This window comes from Lithobates pipiens, unplaced genomic scaffold, assembly GCF_037356315.1.
Source record: "Lithobates pipiens isolate NorthernLeopardFrog02 unplaced genomic scaffold, aLitPip1_a1.2 Scaffold_16, whole genome shotgun sequence".
Lineage (NCBI taxonomy): Eukaryota > Metazoa > Chordata > Amphibia > Anura > Ranidae > Lithobates > Lithobates pipiens.
This window is the reverse complement of record NW_027507748.1, coordinates 160,497,775-160,521,977: the sequence shown is the minus strand read 5'-3', so window position 1 is coordinate 160,521,977 and position 24,203 is coordinate 160,497,775. Positions and strand designations below refer to the sequence as shown.

General features: G+C 42.2%; 1 protein-coding gene across 1 annotated transcript in view; it reads left to right on the top strand.

Moving 5' to 3' along the window:
• The window catches only part of PHEX (phosphate regulating endopeptidase X-linked), a 331,765-nt gene that overhangs the window by 194,667 nt on the left and 112,895 nt on the right, over window positions 1-24,203 (top strand). The window contains exon 12 of the mRNA XM_077480708.1: window positions 5,940-6,041. Coding sequence (XP_077336834.1) covers window positions 5,940-6,041 — 102 coding nt within the window. The remainder of the gene's footprint in view (window positions 1-5,939; window positions 6,042-24,203) is intronic.

Genomic DNA, 24,203 nt, shown 5'->3' with positions numbered 1-24,203 from the left:
GTTCTGTGTTAGCTGCCACTCTGGGTCATAGAAGGCAGTAACAGTGGCAACATTATGTTAAAGTGTACCTAAACCCAGAAACAAAAATGTAATACATTGCAGCTTACCAGTCCTTAGATGAAGTGGCTACATTTGTTTTTACTTTTCATGCTATGAACACTTTCATCAATTAGTAGAAAATGTCTGTTGATCCTGCTAGAATTGCAATGTTCTTGTCAATGCTTGTGAATTTAAAAGAAAACACAAAGAACCTTATCTTTATTCTGTAGGCTACTAGTCCCATGAATTCAAAATGTAAAGGCAGACATGTTTGAAGTCCAGCATGTGTGACAACCTTGGCTCCCTCCAGAGATACAGTGGAGAAATTAGTATAGAGATGCAGGTACAGGAAGAGTATTAACAGGATTACAAGGGGAAAATAATGAAAAAAAAACTTTAAAGAAAAGTAATGAAGCCATTTAATCTAAGGACTGGTAAACTACAATATGTACAATTTTTGGTTTTGGGGTTAGTATAATCCACTGATGCTATTAAAAGTGTTTTACATAGTTAATGCCTTCTACTTTATGTTTAGAATCCTATGTTGCCTGAGAATGGTCTGGAAGGACAGTGCAATTGAGGACAAACTGCTAAAAAACTGCCAGATTGCTCTAATTTAAAGCCAAAAATGACTGAACTTCTAAAGCCAACTGCTAACATTAGTAAAACATGTACATTTGAGTTAGTACTAAAAAAATAGTAACACGTACACAAAATAAGAGCAGGAACACACCTAGTGGGTACATTTTAGGTGCAATTTATACTTAATGTACTTAATGTATAAAGCTGTATAGTATTGGACAAGAGTTAAACATAACATTTATGCAATAAGCTCAATACTATTTTCTTTTTTTTTCATGATAATATCTAATGTGTTATATAATTAGATGAAGGATCCATGTACAATTTATTTCCAGTTTTCACACCTATTTGGCTCTATAATCCAAATGATGTTCTTCTCTAAAGTTTTAATTCTGGCTTCAATTCAGGATCCTTCAGAGATTGCACATGCAGTCAGTTTTTTTTAGGTAATGAAAGCCATACTGCTTGTTTTAATGCCAATTGCATCTGCATGTCAGTTCTTTGTAAGCTGTATATTTACAGCAGGAGGATTTAATATGCTAAAACTTAGATAACTTTTCTTGATTTTAGTCAATGTGCTGTATGGTACAAAAAAAATGTTTCTTTCTGATATGAAAATAACACCTATAAATGCTAATTATTTTTTTCTTGTAGCTCATAAGGGTTGCCACACAGAATCCAATTTTGTTTGTATAGGGATGAGCTCGATGTTCATAAGGTCGACTCGACATTCTGAGGCGTTCGTGGCAAATTTGAGCGCTGCTGAATGCCCCATAATGCACTGCGAGATTGCAGTGCATTGCTGTATGATGATTGGCCAAAGCATGCACCTGACCTGCATGCTTTGGCCAATCCCAGTGCATCCAGTGTAGCCTTTAGCTATAGTTTCATAGTTAGTTAGGTTGAATAAAGACACCAGTCCATCCAGTTCAACCTGAGTGAGTGTCTACAATTGTCCCCATCCCTGTACATTGCACACTCATGTTGGTCCCTACCCTCAAGGAGCCCACAATCCAAGGTCCCCATTCATATCCTAGGGCCAATTTTGGACAGAACTCAATTTACCTACCTGCATGTCTTTGGAGCGTGGGAGGAAACCGGAGTACCTGGAGGAAACCCACGCAGGCACAGGGAGAACATGCAAACTCCAGGCAGGTAGCGTTGTGGTTGGGATTTGAACCAGTGACCCTTCTTACTGCTAGGTGAGAGTGCTAACCACTACACCACTGTGCCGCCCTTGTTTTGTAGTGTATTCTGTGGTGTATTCTGTGGTGTACTGCTTCTACTACACTTCCGGTGGTGTACACGGTACACAATACAGTGCAGCCGTATTGCAGTTGCTACCACTTTTCTGGTGGTGTACACATTACACAATACAATGCAGCCACAGTGCAGTTGCTTCTACTTTTCTGGTGGTGTACACATTGCACAATACAGTGCAGCCGTAGTGCAGTTGCCACTACTTTTCTGGTGGCGTACACGGTACAAAATACAGTACAGCCATAGTGCAGTTGCTACTACTTTTCTGGTGGTGTACACATTACACAATACAGTTCAGCTGTAGTACAGTTGCTACTACTTTTCTGGTGGTGTACACAGTACACAATACAGTGCAACCATAGTGCAGTTGCTACTACTTTTCTGGTGGTGTACACAGTACACAATACAGTGCAGCTGTAGTGCAGTTGCTACTACTTTTCTGGTGGTGTACATGGTACACAATATAGTGCAGCCATAGTACAGTTGCTACTCCTTTTATGGTCGTGTACACAGTATACAATACAGTGCAGCCATAGTGCAGTTGCTACTACTTTTCTGGTGGTGTACACAGTACACAATACAGTGCAGCTGTAGTGCAGTTGCTACTACTTTTCTGGTGGTGTAAACAGTACACAATACAGTGCAGCCGTAGTGAAGTTGCTACTACTTTTCTGGTGGTGTACACAATACAGCGCAGCCATAGTGCAGTCGCTACTACTTTTCTGGTGGTGTACACATTACACAATACAGTGCAACTGCAGTTCAGTTGCTACTACTTTTCTGGTGGTGTACATAGTACACAATACAGTGCAACCGTAGTGCAGTTGCTACTACTTTTCTGGTGGTGTACACAGTACACAATACAGTGCAGACATAGTGCAGTTGCTACTACTTTTCTGGTGGTGTACACAATACAGTCCAGCCATAGTGCAGTTGCTACTACACTTCTGGTGGTGTACACAATACAGTGCAGTCACTACTACTTTTCTGGTGGTGTACACATTACACAATACAGAATTATACACAATAATAACGGAAATTAATTAAATGCACTTAGTGTATTGAGAGAAGCATACTAAATTGGAGAGAGGAGGATGGGGGAAGGGCTTAACTGATTACATTCTATTCATAGACTGTACACTATTTCTGGCTCATTTCTGTGATTTTTTTCAATTTATAGCTTAATACACTTTTTTAATGGCATAAAAAAAGACATCTGCATTAAAACGTTTTTATTATTATTATTATTATTATTATTATTATTATTATTATTATTATTTCCCTTTCTCTTTCATCTGATTCCTTAAGTTATAGACTTCCAAATCCTTTCAGACATCATTATGGTATTAATACCCACCTGCACATTTACAGAAGAGAGATGCAGATGAGGCAAACTAAAAAAAAGCTTATTTACATCAAAAAAACATGTGCAGTTAATGCCAAAAGAACTATTGGTGTCATTTCTCATGGTATGAAAGTATACCTGAAGAGAAACTTTTTTTGTTTTAGATACAGTGAAGAGGGATTAAAGCACTGTCAGGTTTTTATTATCATCTGTGTCCAATTGGGAGATTTCCCCTTGCTTAATGTCTCATAGTTACAACAGGAAGTGAGACATCCGAGACACAGATGGCACACCAGTTCCTCAGAACTAAAGCATTAAACTAACCTCTAAAACTTAATTTAAGAAAAAAAGGTAATGGCCTCCTCCGCAACCCCCCCAGTCCAGGGCCTCCTCTGCACCCCCCAGCCAGCCACTTTGAAGCTTCCCCTTCTCTTGGAAAAAAACTGACAGGGGTTATACGGTTCTCTTACTCTATAAAAAAATGCCTTTAGTTCTACTTTATGGCTCAACCATCTTGCTTGCCTCCATTCATAAAATTCTTTATACATGTAATCTCATGCACATACCCTTCAACCAAGAGTCTTTAGGAAGGATACACATGAAGCAGTAAGGGAGGAAGGGGAACCTGCCTAACCAGCCCAATACACCAAATCATCTGTAGAGATCAATAGGGTCACAGTTGCTGAAGCCAGGTAACCCTCACATACGGTTCTTAAAACATTTATTTTGTTTCCTGCTGCATCAAAATCTTCCACATGGGACATCTAAACATTCTATACTTTGTTGTGTAAAAAAATTTCCATCTATTTTGAAAATATTCATGACACAGGACACAGGAAGGGTGTTCCTTTGTATGTTCATTTTTGTAGTAAAGGCTCAGCCTGTGCTCTTTTTTTTCTAAGAAAATTTTGCCTTGTTATTTAAAATTGTCCTACAGTTTTTTTTTATGGCAGTGTCCTTCTGCTGTCTCTTAATTCCTGTAGTAAATACCCTATCTGGGCTTTTTGTCATTAGTAACTTTGGACCAAAAATTACTTTTGAAAATGTTCCCGTTGCTGGCCATTTTGTCTCTGCACTTCACTGCATCATTTGAAAATAACAAAAAACACATACCCTTTGCGTGGCCAGGGCAAAAATTACCAAAAAGTTTTAAAAAAGGAACAATGAAAAACTATAAACTGTATGAGTACTGGAACAATGTTTGCTTCTCAGCATTATCAAAGGTCATGTCTCCATTCTTTCTACCTTTTCAGAGACTGTTAGCCTCTCACTCGTTGAAAACAAAGCCCTAAACTGATTCTTTATGCACATGCCTCTCTCTACTCTTACTTTAAGAACTTACACTAACCTCATTCAGGTCATTACTGCTGGACACACAAATCTGGTGTCATAGCCAAAACTAACTTTAAAAAAAAATTATAATTTCATTACGTAATGCATCAGATTACCTGCTGCTACTGTATTTAAGTCAAGCTTAACGTAAAATTAATAAATCACACATGCAACATGCCAGAATATGACACATCCACACATATGACACCGCCAGCAGACGGGGTTAAACAGGGGCTGTTTCTCCTCCCAGCCTCCACCCCCTGTCATTCTCTTAGCAGGGCATGGCATGCAGCGGGAGTCAGCAAAGAACTAGATGAGGTGGGGGTAGGGTGGGAGGGGGGTTGGTCGGGAGCTGCCAACATTTTTCTATTAACAAGTTGGTGATTGGGTGTTCAGACTGCCTAACAACCAATCACCAGCTTGTTAATAGGAAAAGTTAACTTTGGCAACTTCCGCTTCCTTGTCCTGTGCTGTGCTCCTTTATAAGTCTCTCTGCATCCTAAATCAGTGAAAGTATCATTCATTGGTTTTATTTTTTTTAATACTATATTTAATATAGCATTACAATATTTACTTAACAATGCAGTAATGATGTGTACAGTGCCTATTGTAGCAAATCATAGTGTATTTATCACAGTCAGATCAATGAAATATTCTTTCTGTTAATATTGTTAAAGTTGTTGTTAATATTTATTTGTGTAACTTAATTCTGAATAAAACATTTAACAATGTTGTTTTATTAGATAATGTATGAGGGCATGTTTAGGGGTGGAAATAGGGGCAGGGCAGGGTAGGGTTTGGGTGGGGCAACTGGTGGCAGGACATCTTAAGACCTGGTTAGTAGCTCATGACTTGACATTTTAGAACTGGTCATAAGCAATGTAATAAGAAGGAATTGTGTTTTTCTCATGTCACCTTCAAAGTTTCATTTGAAGGTGGACCCTCTCCCTGCTGTTTTGTAAATTGGTACCTGCCCTCTGTGCCAGTGCCCAGCTCCCAATGCCTCCTATAGACTTCAATAGGGTTTGGATTTAGGTTTTAAGGATTCCCCTTTTCGATGGGTTAGACGTTTGAACGTCTTGCGAACCAAACCTAGACACATTTGTTCATCCCCAATTATGACAGCTGATATGCACAAGCAGGATTTAATTTGGTGACTCACTAAGCTGTGATGTAAGGATACAATTTCATGAACAGTAAAAAACTGTCGGAAGTGGCATCTTCCATATTTTTATCCTAATAGGTTCCTTTTAAGAGTATAAATATAAGAATATGTTGTTGGAATTTATATTGATTTGGTAAAGATTAATTGTATTATTTGATATGAAAGCATGCTTTAGTGTAGTTATTTGTAACATTTAAGTTGATTATTGTTGTCTAGATGGAGGAAGTAATTGAAGGTATCCGTTGGGCATTCATTGACATGTTGGAGAAAGAGAATGAATGGATGGATGAAGAAACCAAAGATAAAGCCAAAGAAAAGGTAACACTATTAACACTTTTATTTTAGATTGTGTTGGAAAATAATACCCTAGGTATAAAAAAGAAGCTGCCAATTTTTCACAAAGAGCTTTGCACTTTTCTTGTATATTGCTCTTCAGTGACTTGTAGTTCTTAGTTTCAGTTATCATGGAGCTTTGACTTTTGCGTGCTGATACCTGATCATATAGTAATGTTTTCATGTGTAATAAGTCAAGAATGAAGATAAATCTAAAAGAGAAAGAGCAGGTTCCTTTTACTTATTTAATAAAGCTGATAGTTCATAATGATTTAGTTAAAAGCTCAGTTTAGTGTATAAAAAGTGAAAAAACTGTGTTAGATGCTATGAGATTCAATAACTGCAAACATTTTTGAAGAATGGTTTTTAGGAACAAAACATGTTTGCAATATTAACTTGTCCTCCTAATTCCCCAGATGTTAATCCAATAGAGCATCTGTGGGATATGCTGGAAAAAAAAGTCCTAGTTGAGATTTGGCTTATTACAGTTAAGGACAAATGAAAATACAAATGTGCAAACGTATCTCCATGACCCTACCTTTATCTTATAGCTAATCTCAACTTCCATTGGCCAAATATGATATTTTCATTATGATTGCAGTATATGGGTTTTAGCCACCAACTGGCTTCTCTTATCTCTTTTTGACTCAGCGATACAAGTTCTCTGCCATATTTTCTGGCTCTGTTTCTGCCTACCTTGGAGTGACCTAACCTGGTGACCCTGAGTAGACCTATTACACAAGTCAGACGTCATCAGTGTGATTGACACATACTAGGCATTATATAGTTACCTGCAATCCCAGCCTCTGGTAAAGCAAAGTCTTTCAGCACTGATGCCCATTGCAGTTTGAAGATGGTATCTGATCAAATGCCAAGAGCCATACAGGAAACTTATTTAAGGAAAGGAAACTAATTAAAGTGCAATGAGTGCCATTGATTGTGCAAAACCTAAATTCAACTAGAGATTAATTTCAAGCATAAATTCAGTGCAATATATAAAAAGGGTGCCGATCTCTGCAAGAAAACCCATAAGGGACTAAAGTCCATGTGTAAAGTCCATTGCAAAACTGTGTTGAAATGATCAAACACCCAGTTGTGTGACACCCATCACCAAAGTAGAAAATGGAGGCTTACTTGAAAGCCTGTGACCCCCCTTACTCAGGGTGGTCATACAGTACTTCATTGGATCTCTGACCCACTTAAGGAAATACCACGTGCTCTCTCAGGTGTACTTAATTGGTAAACCAGGAGGCTCTCAACAAACCAGGAAGTAGTGCCAAAAACCATCAATGGATCAGCTAGTTAAAGTATGTATGAAACAAAAGCCTTCACATAGTGTGATACTGTATGAGCTTCAAATTTAATAAAGGGTAATGCCCTTGCATCAGACTAGTAAAATGCAGGCAGATAGATACACAAATCCAAACAAAACTCTTGTAAATGGCCAGATGGCGATCTGTAGCATGGGACACCTGCCTTTACATGCACTTTAATGGCATCCCAGTCTTAGTCCCTAGGGTTAAATATTGAGTTGGACCATGCTTTGCAGCACTTGTACAGCACAGGGAATGTGGTGCTAATGCGCAATATGCAAAAGTCTGCCCACACCCCACATCAGAGATAGGGGGAGAGGGAGTGCTCCTGGAGTGCACCGCAGCTCCCGAAAACAGACAGAGCCATGCAGCCCCACACATCCACATCATGTGTAACTAACACGAAAGAAAAAGGAACTAAGATCATAAAATATGAATGAATAAATAAAATTGGCACTATGAAAACCACAAATCTAAATGTTGTATATTAATATTAGTATAGTGTATTATATACTGATATTAATTTCAGAAGGCAGTATTGTATTTCTCAGCCTTCCTTTCAGCCACTCCACTAAAATCTGTGCAGTCATGGTGTTCTAGAATAATAAAACATAATTGATCTTGTTTGCAAATTAAATATACAAACAACACAGAAATGTAGTCTTTCTACTGCAAACTCTGTTATTTAATTGATGCTGCTAATTATTGCATTTGGAGTACGATTATATGGGCTACTTGATGACAATGTTAGATGTTTTGAGCATAGATCCAGAGAAATACAATATTTTGTCAGGGTCGTATATCAGATTTGTAATCCTTGGGTTGTGTTTATTGTACAAAAGTATTTCAAAGGCAGTTTGCCAAAGCAAGTAAATACAGTGATATATCTCTTCTTCTGAGCATCTCGGTTCGTGAACAGAAAGATTCACAAAAATTTGCTTCGGTACACGAACTGCGCTTTGGTTCACAAACACGAGCTGCGTCCATCTTCCCTGATCTGACACGTTCATATTGAGAAGGGCAGTGCAAGATGAGAGTCTTAGGCAAACCAGGCCACTCAGATAGGGGGTTCTGCCCCCTGACTACCATGAGGGTGGGCTCACTTGATTGGAAATCATGGAAAAGCAGTTCATAGGAATTCTACAACTTTATAATTCCCTCGGATGATCATTTCCTGGATGCACAGTACTGTTTTCTGGCCCCTAGATTAGTCATTTAAATTGGGGTTTAAGATTGTTTCAAACAAGGATTAAAGAGAAACTATAATTTATTCTTTTTTTTTTTCTTTTTTGGATGTACACATGAAAGAGGTCAGCTTAATGTAAAAGACCATATGTAATATATGTTTAAAATCCTCTTTTTGTACTGTACATACATTTCATACTTTTATAAATAAACAAAAAAAGTTCAAAATGGATTAACCTGATTTACTTTGAACTCTATGGGAAAATTTGCTTTGGTTAGCAAAAAAATGTGATTCCCGACCAGAGTCATTTCACAAATTAACCACTTGCCGACCGCCGCACGCCGATGTACGTCGGTAGAATGGCACGGGCAGGCATAAGGGCTTACATGTACGTCCCTTGCCTCCCGCGGGTCGGGGGCCCGATCGGGCCCCCGCCCGGTGCCTGCGGCGGTCGGTATTCGTTCGGGAGCGATCCCGGACGAGGGGACGGCCATTCATTCATGGCCACCCCCTCGCGATCGCTCCCGGCGAATGAAATTGTCCGGTGACATCACTTCCTCTCCTGTAATGTAAACACAGGAGAGGAAGTGATGTATTCTCTCCTCCGCGTCGGTAGTTTTCGTTCCGGCACCAAGGAGAGAGCATCGGTGAGTTGCACAAGCACTACACTACACAGTAGAACATGCCAGGCACACTCACACCCCCCCTTTACCCCCCGATCACCCCCCAATTACCCCTGCCCCCCCAGTCACAGTGACACCAATTGCTTTTTTTTTTTTTTTTTTGCATTGGTGTCATTTGTGACTGTAATAACTGTTAGGGCAGTTAGGGTTAGCCCCCTTTAGTTCTAATGTGCCCCCCTAACCCCCCCAATAAAGGTTTAACCCCGTGATCACCCCCCGTCGCCAGTGTCACTAAGGCAGGGTTCACATTGCAGCGGTTTATGAGAACGAATGTGATTCGCACCGCACTGCAGTGCAAATCACATCCGATCTCTGTGCGATTCGAGTTCAGCCATTCGCCGCACCCGCCACACCCGCCGCACCCGCCGCAAATTCGCACGGGACCCTTTTTTTTGGCCCGCAGCAGAATCGGATCGCATGGGTGTTCACACCATGCGATCCGAGTTTGCAGATCGCACTGCGATATGCGAACTGATCTGGGGGTGTCAGTAACATTTCACTGACACTCCCAGCAGTTCGCATAGGGCAGTGTGAACTGCCGCCGGGAGGCATGCGATGCGGGAACCCGCCGCGGATTCGTGGCGTTTCCGCATCGCTCCAGTGTGAACCCAGCCTAATAAGCGATCATTTTTCTGATCACTGTATTAGTGTCACAGGTGACGCTAGTTAGGCAGGTAGGTATTTAGGTTCGCCGCAGCTTTTTATAGCGCCAGGGACCCCCATATACTACCGCATAAAGCCCCCTGATTGCCCCCTAGTTAACCCTTTCACCAGTGATCACCATATAACTGTTACAGGTGACGCTGGTTGGTTAGTTATTTTTTTATAGTTTCAGGGCACCCGCCATTTATTACCTAATAAAGGTTTAACCCCCTGATCACCCGGCGGGTGTCATTTGTGACTGTAATAACTGTTAGGGCAGTTAGGGTTAGCCCCCTTTAGTTCTAAGGTACCCCCCTAACCCCCCCAATAAAGGTTTAACCCCGTGATCACCCCCCGTCGCCAGTGTCACTAAGGCTGGGTTCACATTGCAGCGGTTTATGAGAACGGATGTGATTCGCACCGCACTGCAGTGCAAATCACATCCGATCTCTGTGCGATTCGAGTTCAGCCATACAGATAGTATGGCTGAATTCGTGTCGCACCCGCCGCAAACTCGCACGGGACCCTTTTTTTGGTCCGCAGCAGAATCGGATCGCATGGGTGTTCACACCATGCGATCCGAGTTTGCAGATCGCACTGCGATATGCGAACTGATCTGGGGGTGTCATTAACATTTCACTGACACTCCCAGCAGTTCGCATAGGGCAGTGTGAACTGTCGCCGGGAGGCATGCGATGCGGGAACCCGCCGCGGATTCGTGGCGTTCCCGCATCGCTCCAGTGTGAACCCAGCCTAATAAGCGATCGTTTTTCTGATCGCTGTATTAGTGTCACAGGTGACGCTAGTTAGGCAGGTAGGTATTTAGGTTCGCCGCAGCTTTTTATAGCGCCAGGGACCCCCATATACTACCGCATAAAGCCCCCTGATTGCCCCCTAGTTAACCCTTTCACCAGTGATCACCATATAACTGTTACAGGTGACGCTGATTGGTTAGTTATTTTTTTTTATAGTTTCAGGGCACCCGCCATTTATTACCTAGTCTCACTAGTGTACCCCTAAATTTAGGGGTGTCTACTTTCCAAAATGGGGTCATTTGGGGGGGGTTTGTGCCATCTTGGCATTTTATGGCCTTCAAAACTGTAACGCCCTTAGAAAGCCTGAAGGCGGTGCTTGGTTTTCGGGGCCCCGTACGCGGCTAGGCTCCCAAAAAGTCCCACATATGTGGTATCCCCGTACTCAGGAGAAGCAGCAGAATTTATTTTGGGTGTGTCATTTCACATATGCCCATGGCATGCGTGAGCAATATATCATTTAGTGACAACTTTGTGAAAAAAAAAAAAAAAAAAAAAAGTTTGTAATTTTCCCGCAACTTGTGGCAAAATATAAAATATTCCATGGACTCAACATGCCTCTCAGCAAATAGCTTGGGGTGTCTACTTTCTAAAATGGGGTCATTTGTGGGGGTTTTGTGCCATCTTGGCATTTTATGGCCTTCAAAACTGTAATAGGTAGTGAGGAGTGAAGTCAAATATTTACGCCCTTAGAAAACCTGAAGGCGGTTCTTGGCTTTCGGGGCCCCGTACGCGGCTAGGCTCCCAAAAAGTCCCACATATGTGGTATCCCCGTACTCAGGAGAAGCAGCAGAATTTATTTTGGGGTGTCATTTCACATATGCCCATAGCATGTGTGAGCAATATATCATTTAGTGACAACTTTGTGAAAAAAAATAAAAATAAATTAAAGTTTGTAATTTTCCCGCAACTTGTGACAAAATATAAAATATTCCATGGACTCAAAATGCCTCTCAGCAAATAGCTTGGGGTGTCTACTTTCTAAAATGGGGTCATTTGTGGGGGTTTTGTGCCATCTTGGCATTTTATGGCCTTCAAAACTGTAATAGGTAGTGAGGCGTGAAATCAAAAATTTACGCCCCTTAGAAAGCCTGAAGGCGGTGCTTGGTTTTCGGGGCCCCGTACGCGGCTAGGCTCCCAAAAAGTCCCACATATGTGGTATCCCCATACTCAGGAGAAGCAGCAGAATTTATTTTGGGGTGTCATTTCACATATGCCCATGGCATGTGTGAGCAATATATCATTTAGTGACAACTTTGTGTAAAAAAAAAAAAAAAAAATTTTTTTTGTCATTATTCAATCGCTTGAGGCAAAAAAATAAAATATTCAATGGGCTCAACATGCCACTTATCAATTTCCTCAGGGTGTCTACTTTCCAAAATGGGGTCATTTGGGGGGGTTTTGTACTGCCCTGCCATTTTAGCACCTCAAGAAATGAGATAGGCAGTCGTAAACTAAAAGCTGCGTAAATTCCAGAAAACGTACCTTAGTTTGTAGATGTGACAACTTTTGCGCAAACCAATAAATATACAATTATTGACTTTTTTTTTTACCAAAGACATGTGGCTGAATACATTTTGGCCTAAATGTATGACTAAAATTGAGTTTATTGGATTTTTCTAATAACAAAAAGTAGAAAATATCATTTTTTTTCAAAATTTGCGGTCTTTTTACGTTTATATCGCAAAAAATAAAAATCGCAGAGGCAATCAAATACCATCAAAAGAAAGCTCTATTTGTGGGAAGAAAAGGACGCAAATTTTGTTTGGGTACAACATTGCATGACCGCGCAATTACCAGTTAAAGCAGCGCAGTGCCAAGTTGTAAAAAGACCTCTGGTCATTTACCAGCAAAATGGTCCGGTCTGAAGGTGGTTAAGTTTGTGAACTGAGGTTTAATAAATTTTGTGAAAAACAGTGTAGCGCTTATTTGTTTTTACCACATTACAATGTGACCAATGTAATCAGTGCATACATTAGACTGTGCAAACAAATAAATTCATTTAAACACTCTTTGCTGTATATGATAATTAAAGCTAGAATGTCCAAACAAATATATGAAAAAATATATCAAAAAATAGGAAAACAACGTGAAAACAAGTGAAAAGTTCTCCAAATTTTCCAAATTTTCTGTGTATGATACGATGAAGTGAAAACAGTCCTACACCTTCTCCAAGGAATGATCGCACAATCACCGCGTGAACCCTCCACCACTAGGGATGAGCTTCGAGTTCGAGTCGAACTCATGTTCTACTCGAACATTGCCTGTTCGCCTGTTCAGCGAACAGTGAACAATTTAGGCTGTTCGCAGCAAATTCGAAAAGCCGGAACACCCTATACAAGTCTATGGGAGAAATCTAAAGTGCTCATTTTAAAGGGTAATATGCAGATTACTGTCCTAAAAAGTGTTTGGGGACCCGGGTCCTGCCCCAGGGGACAAGGATCAATGCAAAAAAAAGTTTTAAAAACTGCAGTTTTTTCAGGAGCAGTGATTTTAATAATGATTAAAGTGAAACAATAAAAGTGTAATATTCCTTTAAATTTCGTAGCTGGGGGGTATCTATAGTATGCATGTGAAGGGGTGCATGTTTCTGGTGCTTAGAACTGTCGCTGCACAAAGTGTCATTTGTGCAGGAAAAAAAGTCCTTTAAAATCACTTGCGGCTAAATTGTCGGGTCTCCGTAATACAGAGAACACTCAATGAGTGTTCTCTGTATTAGCCGACAATTCATTCATTCATTGATTAAAAAAAAAAAAAAAAAAAAAGCGTGGGGGTTCCCCTAAATTCAATTACCAGGCCCTTCAGGTCTGACATGGATATTAAGGGGAACCCCGTGTTAAATTTTTAAAAAAAATTGACGTGGGGGTCCCCCCAAATATCCATACCAGACCCTTCAGGTCTGATATGGATATTAAGGGGAACCCCGCATCAAATTTAAAAAAAAAATTGACGTGGGGGTCCCCCTAAAAATCCATATCAGACCCTTTATCCGAGCACGCAACCTGGCAGGCCGCAGGAAAAGAGGGGGGGACGAGAGAGCGGCCCCCCCTCCCTCCTGAACCGTACCAGGCCACATACCCTCAACATTGGGAGGATGCTTTGGGGGTCTGTGACCCCTCAAAGCACCTTGTCCCCATGTTGATAAGGACAAGGGCCTCATCCTCACAACCCTGGCCGTTGGTTGTGAGGGTCTGCAGGCGGGGGGCTTATCAGAATCTGGAAGCCCCCTTTAACAAGGGGACCCCCAGATCCCGCCCCCCCCCCCTGTTTGAAATGGTAAGGGGGTACAAAAGTACCCCTACCATTTCACAAAGAAAGTGTCAAAATGGTTAAATAAGACAAACACACTTTTGAAAAATTCCTTTATTAAAAATGAAAAAAAAAAAAAAAAAAAAGATTCCAGCGGTGCTAATCCACTCTTGCTATCCAGCGACGGATCTCCGGGGTCCAGCGATGGATGATCATATCCAGCGACGGGGGAATCTCTCAGTCCAGCGCTGTCCATACATACTTCTTCTGTCTCCTCTCCGGAGACACTGCAGAGAGCACAGCGCTGACGTTTCTTATATTGGGAGGGCGGGGCCACCCGTCACCTGACCCCGCCCCTCTGACGCTGGAGAGGGAAGCCAGGGGTTCCCCAGTGACGTGTGGGTGACCCCGCCCCCTCTGATGTAACGGAAACCTGCGTTACATCAGAGGGGGCGGGGTCACCCACACATCACTGGGGAACCCCTGGCTTCCCTCTGCAGCGTCAGAGGGGCGGGGTCAGGTGACGGGTGGCCCCGCCCTCCCAATATAAGAAACGTCAGCGCTGTGCTCTCTGCAGTGTCTCCGGAGAGGAGACAGAAGAAGGATGTATGGACAGCGCTGGACTGAGAGATTCCCCCATCGCTGGATATGATCATCCATCGCTGGACCCCGGAGACCCGTCGCTGGATAGCAAGAGTGGATTAGCACCGCTGGAATCTTTTTTTTTTTTTTTTTTCATTTTTAATAAAGGAATTTTTCAAAAGTGTGTTTGTCTTATTTAACCATTTTGACACTTTCTTTGTGAAATGGTAGGGGTACTTTTGTACCCCCTTACCATTTCAAACGGGGGGGGGCCGGGATCTGGGGGTCCCCTTGTTAAAGGGGGCTTCCAGATTCTGATAAGCCCCCCGCCCGCAGACCCTCACAACCAACAGCCAGGGTTGTGAGGATGAGGCCCTTGTCCTTATCAACATGGGGACAAGGTGCTTTGAGGGGTCACAGACCCCCAAAGCATCCTCCCAATGTTGAGGGTATGTGGCCTGGTATGGTTCAGGGCGGAGGGGGGGCCGCTCTCTCGCCCCCCCCTCTTTTCCTGCGGCCTGCCAGGTTGCGTGCTCGGATAAAGGGTCTGATATGGATTTTTAGGGGGACCCCCACGTAAAAAAATTTTTTAAATTTGATGCGGGGTTCCCCTTAATATACATATCAGACCTGAAGGGTCTGGTATGGATATTTGGGGGGACCCCCACGTCCATTTTTTTTTTAAATTTGACACGGGGTTCCCCTTAATATCCATGTCAGACCTGAAGGGCCTGGTAATTGAATTTAGGGGAACCCCCACGCTTTTTATTTTATTTTTTTTAATCAATGAATGAATGAATTGTCGGCTAATACAGAGAACACTCATTGAGTGTTCTCTGTATTACGGAGACCCGACAATTTAGCCGCAAGTGATTTTAAAATACTTTTTTTCCTGCACAAATGACACTTTGTGCAGCGACAGTTCTAAGCACCAGAAACATGCGCCCCTTCACAGGCATACTATAGATACCCCCCAGCTACGAAATTTAAAGGAATATTACACTTTTATTGTTTCACTTTAATCATTATTAAAATCACTGCTCCTGAAAAAACGGCCGTTTTTAAAACTTTTTTTTGCATTGATCCATGTCCCCTGGGGCAGGACCCGGGTCCCCAAACACTTTTTAGGACAGTAACCTGCATATTACCCTTTAAAATGAGCACTTTAGATTGTGAACGTTCGAGTCCCATAGACTTTAATAGGGTTCTAAAGTTCACACGAAGTTTAGGTCTGTTCGCAGGTTCTGGTGCGAACCGAACAGGGGGGTATTCGGCTCATCCCTATCCACCACATAAAATGGGGGCTTACCAGATTTAATGGATCCTACTCACAATTATATGGAGGATCATATATGCTTGTAGATATACATAGGCTTTTTCGGTGTTGTCCTTTTCTGGAAGATGATGGTTGAGGTCTGTCTACCTCTTACATCTATATCTTTATTTTATTTTATTTTATTCTCCTCTTTTCCTCTCTTTTGGTTATATATGGTAGGAATATGTGGGGAAAATGTACTTTGTGAGTATTAGTAGATGGTTAAAGGCGATTTGGGTTTGGTCCATCTAATATGTCAACACATATGGCTTTCGGTCTCTTTTTGATTGGGCCATAATATCAATAGAGCGCCATTCTTGAGTATATATATTTTTTTTTGGTTAAGTCTCTTTATATATATATTTCAAAATTTATGACTACATTTGATTTTTATAAGTTTTATATTTTTTAATTTTTTTTCAATTTTTAAAATTTTTTGGGATTAAAAATCTTTCTGTTGCGTAGGCCATTATCTATATAGGGTGTCATGATGTAATAATCGCCCACCCGAATAGATTCGGTCATATTTATTTTCCTATTTATTTTTCAGTCGATATCTCTAGGTAGATTATATTACCTCCTTTGGGTAAAATTACTGAAAAAACTTTTTCGAAATTTGCCTTCTTAATTTACTATTCCTGTGAAATATGGCTAGATAAGCTAATATGCGATTATAGGCACTGTGTTCTTATTGGATGCAGCGTCCGAGCATTTAATGTTTTTTATTTATATATTTTTTATATATTTTATTAATTTTTTCTATTAGATATATCCTTCAGCTCAGAGTATATACTCTATTTTTCCTTATTTAATATATATAGGAGATTCGTTCTACCTTGTGCCGATCTGCATTTCACCCTAGAGATGGCGTTTTTTACACGTTTATTTATTTTTTGAATATGGGGACACGGAAGTGACGTTATGGCGCCGGGATGTTGACATACGTCCGCACTCCATTGGATAAAGATGGTGCGTTCCAGGCTGCCCACTTCCGTTCGTGAGATACGCGGGGGTCACGTTTACTTTACTTCCGCTGAGGTTAAAAGATCGGCTGAATATTTTAGTGTTTACGCCTGCGTTCCATTTGGACGTTGATGGCGCACGTTAGGACGTTCACTTTCGTCGTTGAGATACACGGAAGTGATTCGTCCAACACATATAAGAGTATGGGATGTACCAGTTATTTGACTAGACCCTTCACATTATTAAAAAGAGGCGTCGAACGCGCGCCAGCGGCCATATTGGATACCGGAAGTGATGTGTGGTGACACTGATGGACGAAATCTAGGCCTGATTGGGGGTCTGGCTATATAAACTGGAGGGCTGCCTTGAAGTTGTACCCCAGATGATGTCTGCTTAAGACGAAACGCGTCGGGACTTCACTGCAGCCTGAGATTTTATTGAAAAAGCGCTTATGTTCTTTGTACACGTGAGTTTGATAATTTTTTATTAAATTACTTGAAACGAAAAATGGAGTTACACTATTGTGGTCTCTGCTTTCTTCTTTTATATCTATCCCATTACCTATGATGATTTATGTGGATGGAAACATACTGTAGAGGAAATAGCCACACTTGAAAGTCTTTCAGAAAAGGACAACACCGAAAAAGCCTATGTATATCTACAAGCATATATGATCCTCCAAATATAATTTTGAGTAGGATCCATTAAATCTGGTAAGCCCCCATTTTATGTGGTGGAGGGTTCACGCGGTGATTGTGCGATCATTCCTTGGAGAAGGTGTAGGACTGTTTTCACTTCATTGTATCATACACAGAAAATTTGGAAAATTTGGAGAACTTTTCACTTGTTTTCACGTTGTTTTCCTATTTTTTTATATATTTTTTCATATATTTGTTTGGACATTCTAGCTTTAATTATCATATACAGCAAAGAGTGTTTAAATGTATTTATTTGTTTGCACAGTCTAATGTATGCACATTGTAATGTGGTAAAAACAAATAAGCGCTACACTGTTTTTCACAAAATTTATTATGCCACATTTGTACACCTAGATGTTGTGTTAGCTGCTGTTTGTATACCGTCTACACATTTGAATAGCGCAGTGTTTTTGGTTCTTTTTGAAGAAATGTGAACTGAGGTTTTACTGTAGCAGTCTAAAGTCTCGTACACACGATCGGATTGATGGCCAACAGAGCATCAGACTTTTGTCCAAATGGCGTGTGCCAGGAACTTGTCTTGCATACCAACGGCACACGACTGTCTGCCAGCATAAATGAACGTAGTGACATACTACGTGGAATTGCAGGCTCTTGAGTGCCACCCATTTGGCACCTTCTGCTAATGTCGTGTTTGGTGAGCACTGATTCCGAGCAAGCGTGTTTGTACTTTGGACTTTTGTGTGATGGACTCGTGTGCAGACAATACGAAAATCTGACAACAGACCATTGTCCGTCGAAAATTTACTAGCCTGCCATCCAATGGACAACAATTGTCTGAAGGAGTGTACTAATGGTCAGATTTTAGGCAAACAGTATGTCATCACACAATCCCATGACAACAATCGGGTTGTGTGTAGGAGGCTTTAGGCTTCAATCAGCTACAGCTAGTATTCCTCAATATATATAAGCATGTTGAAGTAGCAAACAGAAGTGTTTACCTCAGGTTTTTCTTTTACTTAGATAAATTTGCATGTGTTTATACCAGATAAAATGTTTTCCAACAAAATCTGAGCAAAAATAAATATACTTTAAATATATGGAAAAAATATAGCAAATAAAAAAAATAATATAGCATGTAAAATTGCTGCACAAGCCATATTGTGATTTTATGTAATTACAAATTACTTAGCCTTTTTAATCTGCAGCCACTGTAATTTTCTGTAAAATCAATACAGTATGGCAACCTGCAGACCTTCTGTACACAGTTGCCTCAATCTCAAGTTGGAGACATCCTGTAGGGATGTTATTCCACTACAGCTGGTGTACTGAACTTCCCCAGAAATGTAAGTTCCTCCTGATGTGATTGGGTGATTTTCAAAGAACTCTGTGCTAAGATGCACATACATTTTTTGGCATTCTCTGCAACAGAAGTTAAATTTTTGGTGAGATGATCCCTAGGGGTTAGTCACTTCTAAAGGGATGTAGACACTACATCTTTTCTCATTAGAACCATGAAAGTTCACCAGCTAACTAAAGGTAATTAGTCACTCCATTCAGAATCTGTATGCAAAGACACAAAGTGGAATAAACAGCTTTTTCTTCAGAGCACAAACAGCTAGGAATCTAACAAAATTTGTGGAGATCCTTGCAATCATCACCCACAAGGGACAGAGAATAGCGTCCATATATGCAGGCACAAGGGTGAACTGCATAACCAAATCATGTAGAATGATCAATAAACTGTTTACTAAAACCAAAATGTTGTTTGACAAAAGGCCGTAGGCCAAAAGGAGGCATAGAAACATAACATTTACATGGTCATCATGGTGAGTCTCGGGGGGGGGGGGGGGGGGGTAGTTTACCAGGATTGGTACATAAAAAAAAGTAAATATGAGGGGGGGGGGGGGGGGGATGAGAATAAATGACAGAAAGGGGATGTTACATCTGGTAGCTATGATCATAAAGGATGTACAGGTAAGGAAGCCCCATAACTCGACCGATCCCAGGGTCCCCATACCTTTATCGAATTGGGGGATCAAGTCATGCACCGAGGCTGTCAGGTATTCCATTCTCAGAATATCGGACACCAATTGAAGAAGTCTACGCCATGGGGGAGTTGCGCCCGACAGCCAGCACAGTGGGATAAGCCTCTTAGCTGCCAATAGAATATAGGAGACCAGCCTATTTGTATTTTTAGGTAGGCCAGAAACAGGGAGACCTAACAGACAGTGTAAGGGATCAATTGGGAGGGACACCCCCGTCACTTCCGCCATCAGTGACCCCACCGATATCCAAAAGGGACGTATCAGGGGGCATTGCCAGAAAATATGAAATAGTGACCCAATCTCAAGCCCACATCGCCAGCAGCGTGGCGACACTGAGGGGTCATATTTGTGGATGACATCAGGAGTCCTATACCAAAACATGAGAATTTTAATTGCCGTTTCCCTTTGCGTAACACACCTAGAGGATTTAAAGGTAGAGGACCAGATCCTATCCCAAGTCTGCAGGGTGATAGGTTTGTCTAACAATCGAGACCACCTATCCATATACAGATGTGTAAGTTCATTTAAGGGAGTCGACTCATGGAGGATTCGGTGGATAGAGGAGATCAAGTGTAGTTAGTGGGGACCCTGAGTGCAGAGGTGTTCAAAAGCCGTGGGGTTATCAAGGATTAAAGTCGGAGACTTGGAGCTAAATAGATGCCTGACCTGTAGATAGAGGTAAAACGAATGTTTGGGGATGTCATATTTTCCACATAAAGTCTCGAAGGCATGAAGCCTACGCGAGACAGGGTGTACTAGGTTCCTAAGTTGGAAAAGGGGGAGATCTAGCCACGGGGAAATTCTACCCAATGACAGTCTATCGGGGATACTAGGGTTAAACAGCACATTCAGGAGGGGGGAGCAGGGTGAGGAAAGGGAGTACTTTTTGTTGCACTTCTAGAGTAAAGGTCATTGGGGCCGTACATTGACGTCTAAGGTTTGGTTGTAGAGGAGATGGGGCGCCCCAGATCAAAGAGCATGGGTGAACCGGATATAGGACCCCCTTCTCAATAGCGGCCCACTGACTCCTGGCACTAAGAGAGGACCAGGAGGTAAGGATTCTTAAATGTGTAGCATGATAATATTTCACGATATCCGGAGCCCCCAGACCTCCCCGATCCCAAGGCGCAAACACCACTGAACTGGCAAAGCGGTGAGACCTATCAGCCCAAATAAATTTTAGAAAACGTCTTTGGAGAAGTTTAAGCTGTGGGGCTGGAATGGCAACCGGCAGTGTCTCAAATTGGTAAAGCAATCTGGGCAAGACCGACATTTTAAGGACATTGATCCTGCCCAGAAGGGACAAAGGGTTTCTGGACCAAGACAGTAGGGAGTTGTTTATATCCTGGAATAGGGCAGGAAAGTTTGCACGAAAAAGATGGGAGTAGGAAGGAGTCAGGAAGACACCCAGGTATTTGAGTGAATCGTTGCACCATCTATAGGGATAAGTTTCCTTCAGCCTAGAAAGTTTGGTGGTGGGTATGTGTATGGGTAGGGCTTCAGTCTTTGAGGTGTTAACTTTGTACCCAGAGATACCCCCAAAGGATGACAATAGCTTATGCAATGAAGGAAGGGATATCTGCGGATTAGTAATACGGTAGTTAGCAAGATGTCGTCCGCGAAGAGTGATAACTTATACTCCCCCTGTCGCATCGTCACCCCACGGATATCTGGATGAGATCGTACGGCCTCGGCTAGGGGTTCTAGACATAAAATAAATAACAATGGTGATAAGGGAGACCCCTGCCGAGTGCCATTCATGAAGGAGAAAAGAGGCGACAAGAAGGACGGCATCTGTACCTGGGCAGTAACCGTTGAGTACAAAGCCTTGAGCACATTTAAAAAGGGGCCTCTGAAGCCATAAACCTTGAGCGTGGTGAACATATAGGGCCAGCTAAGCCTATCAAAGGCCTTCTGGGCATCTAAACTGAGTAGAAGTGCAGATTTGTTGGTCCTGTCCAAAAGACCGATCAGGTTGATTGTGCGTCGGGGTGTTATCCCCGGCATGCCTGCCTGGGACAAACCCCACCTGATCTCTGTGAACAAGCTTGGGGCAAGAACTGATAATCTAGAAGCAAGGATTTTCGTAAATATCTTGTAATCCGAATTTAGAAGGGCTATAAGTCTATAATTATCTGGAAGGGAGGGGTCCTTACCCGGCTTGAGGATCACTGAAATAAAAGAGTGTGAGACGTGGGGGTGGGGAGGGGTGCCCTCAAGTAGAGAATCAAACAAGGTAAGCATGTGTGGCCCCAAGATGTCCAAATAGGTTTTATAATAGAAATAAGGGAGGCCGTCAGGGCCAGGTGCTTTATGTGAAGGGAGCTCCCGTATAGCAGCCGAGAGCTCGTCTGCCGTGACTGTTTTGTTTAGGGCCTCTAAATCAGTTGGCGAGAGCTTAGGAAGTTTCAGGTTGGAGAAAAAGGACTTAAATTTCTCTTGGGAAAAGTGAAAGTGATTTTCAGGGGATAGACAATTATAAAGTTTGTGGTAAAAATCGCCAAAAATGTTTGAGATTTCACGAGGACAATAGGTCCTAGATCCGTCGGGCCTGGAGAGAAACTCAGGGAAAGAGTTAAATGTGCGCGGATGAAGTTTGTTGACTAACATTTTATGGGGCTTATTAGAGAATTCGTAGAATTTCTGCTTCATCCAGAGCAGCGACTTGGCTGCCCGATCGAGTTGCGCTGTCTTAATCTGTTCCCTAAGCAGAGTGACTCTCCGTAACCTTTCCACCGTGGGGGCGCCCAGGAGCCTCTGTTCTGCTGAGAGAAGAGCAGAGGTTAGAGATCGAACATATTCAGTTCTGTCTCTCTAATCTAGAGCTCTCTGCAATGCAAGCGCCTCTAAAAACGACCTTGTGGGCTTCCCACAGGGTGGAAAAGTCAGAAACTGACCCCTTGTTTAATTGGAAACATTCTGTTAAGCTCTGCGCAAGGACAGAGCGGGAGCTTTCAGATTGTAAAAGGTGATTGTTAAGTCGCCAGTGGCAAGATCTGGGGTAGGCCTGTGTGAGCAAGAGATCTAGGGAAATGGGGGCATGATCAGACCAGGTAATCTGCATCACCTCAGATTCAACCACATGGGGAATAAGGGGGGCAGATATAAGGAAGTGGTCGAATCGTGAGTACATTTTATGAACTGGGGAGTAAAAAGTAAATTGTTGAGCTGTGGGGTGTTTAATCCTCCATGAGTCGAAAAGTCGGTGGGCTCTAATAAGTTAGCGGAAGGAAGTAGCTTGGGAGGCAACCCTCTTAGAGGGTGTTGACGAGAACAATGTTTGCCTATCTCTGGTGGGGGACATAACGAAGTTAAAGTCCCCGCCGACTATCATAAAGGGTTGAGCTGGGTAATGGGAAGAATCAAACAAGCCACTAAGGAATTCAATCTGACCAACATTAGGGGCATACAGGTTCACGAGGGTCAGAGAGGTGTTAAAGTATTGACAGTCAAGGATTAAGTATCTGCCTTGGGGGTCTGCATGGGAAGTTTTAACCTTAATGGGGCATGACTTTTTGATCAAAATCGCAACACCTGCCCTTCCTGTAGGATCTGAGGCTAGAAAGGAGGTGGGGAAGTGCCTAGAGGCAAACTTAAGGGAGCCATCCACTTTAAAATGGGTTTCTTGTATCATGATCACGTCTGCACCAGAGGACCTGAATTCCTTCAGGGCCAACCAGCGCTTACGTATAGAGCCTAGGCCCTTCACATTATACGAAAAAAGCTTCAGAGCCATAAGGGTGGACTAAAAGAAGAAGCATGTGTAAGAACCTGAAGGTTGCAGTGCATCCAAAAATAAGTAACATTAGACCAGGACTCTAATTGACAGAATGTGTCAGTGGCATCAGATATACCCAGGCGATGGGGGAGGGATAGGTACACCCAGAACCAGGATAACCTGAAGCCAAACCAGCCCATGCTGCGCACTAGTAAACAGTGTGACTGAGTTACAAGAATGGACACAATAGAACAAAAAACTTTAAAAGGAAACATTATCATAAACATTAGAAAAATAAAAAGGAGGACAAAAACAAAAAAGAAATGAACATCTAGAGAGCCTGAGGGAGACATACACCTCAGGGGACCCAGGGTAACAACCCAGACCAGGAGGGTCACGGCCGGACGATCACCGGAGGTGGTCGGACGTAAAGGTGGAAGGGCCATCCACTCTCCTTATGAGAGCGGAAATTAACAAATATCATTAACAATATACAGTCTCTAATAAGAACTGAACCCCATGGGATGGGGAAAAATAGTCCCAGTTTGAACATTCTAAACAAGGGACAGACCTGATATACTCATAGCAACAGGATCCTCTCCCCTCTAAACACAGAGAGAAAGGAGAGGATAAAGGAGTGTAAACAGCACACAAAACTGAACCAAGTGGAATCTGGTGGGGGAGTTCAGGGGGGTTGCTTGGAGAACCGTGGACGTTGAGGGGTGGAGAGGTGCCTCCTGGATTTGCTCCTCACAGGTGTCCAGATGCGACTCAGGGTGTTGGGAAGTGGGCGGATCTGGGCTTCAGCAGGATGTATGTCCTCCTCAGGAAGGGGGGGGGAGCCCAAGGCTCTTTAAAAAGGATTCGCTCTCCGGGAGATCACGCAAAGTATGTTGGGCACCATTTTTTGACACCAGTAGACAAAAGGGGAAACCCCAATAATATGGGATCTTTTGATGTTGCAAATAGGAGGTAATCGG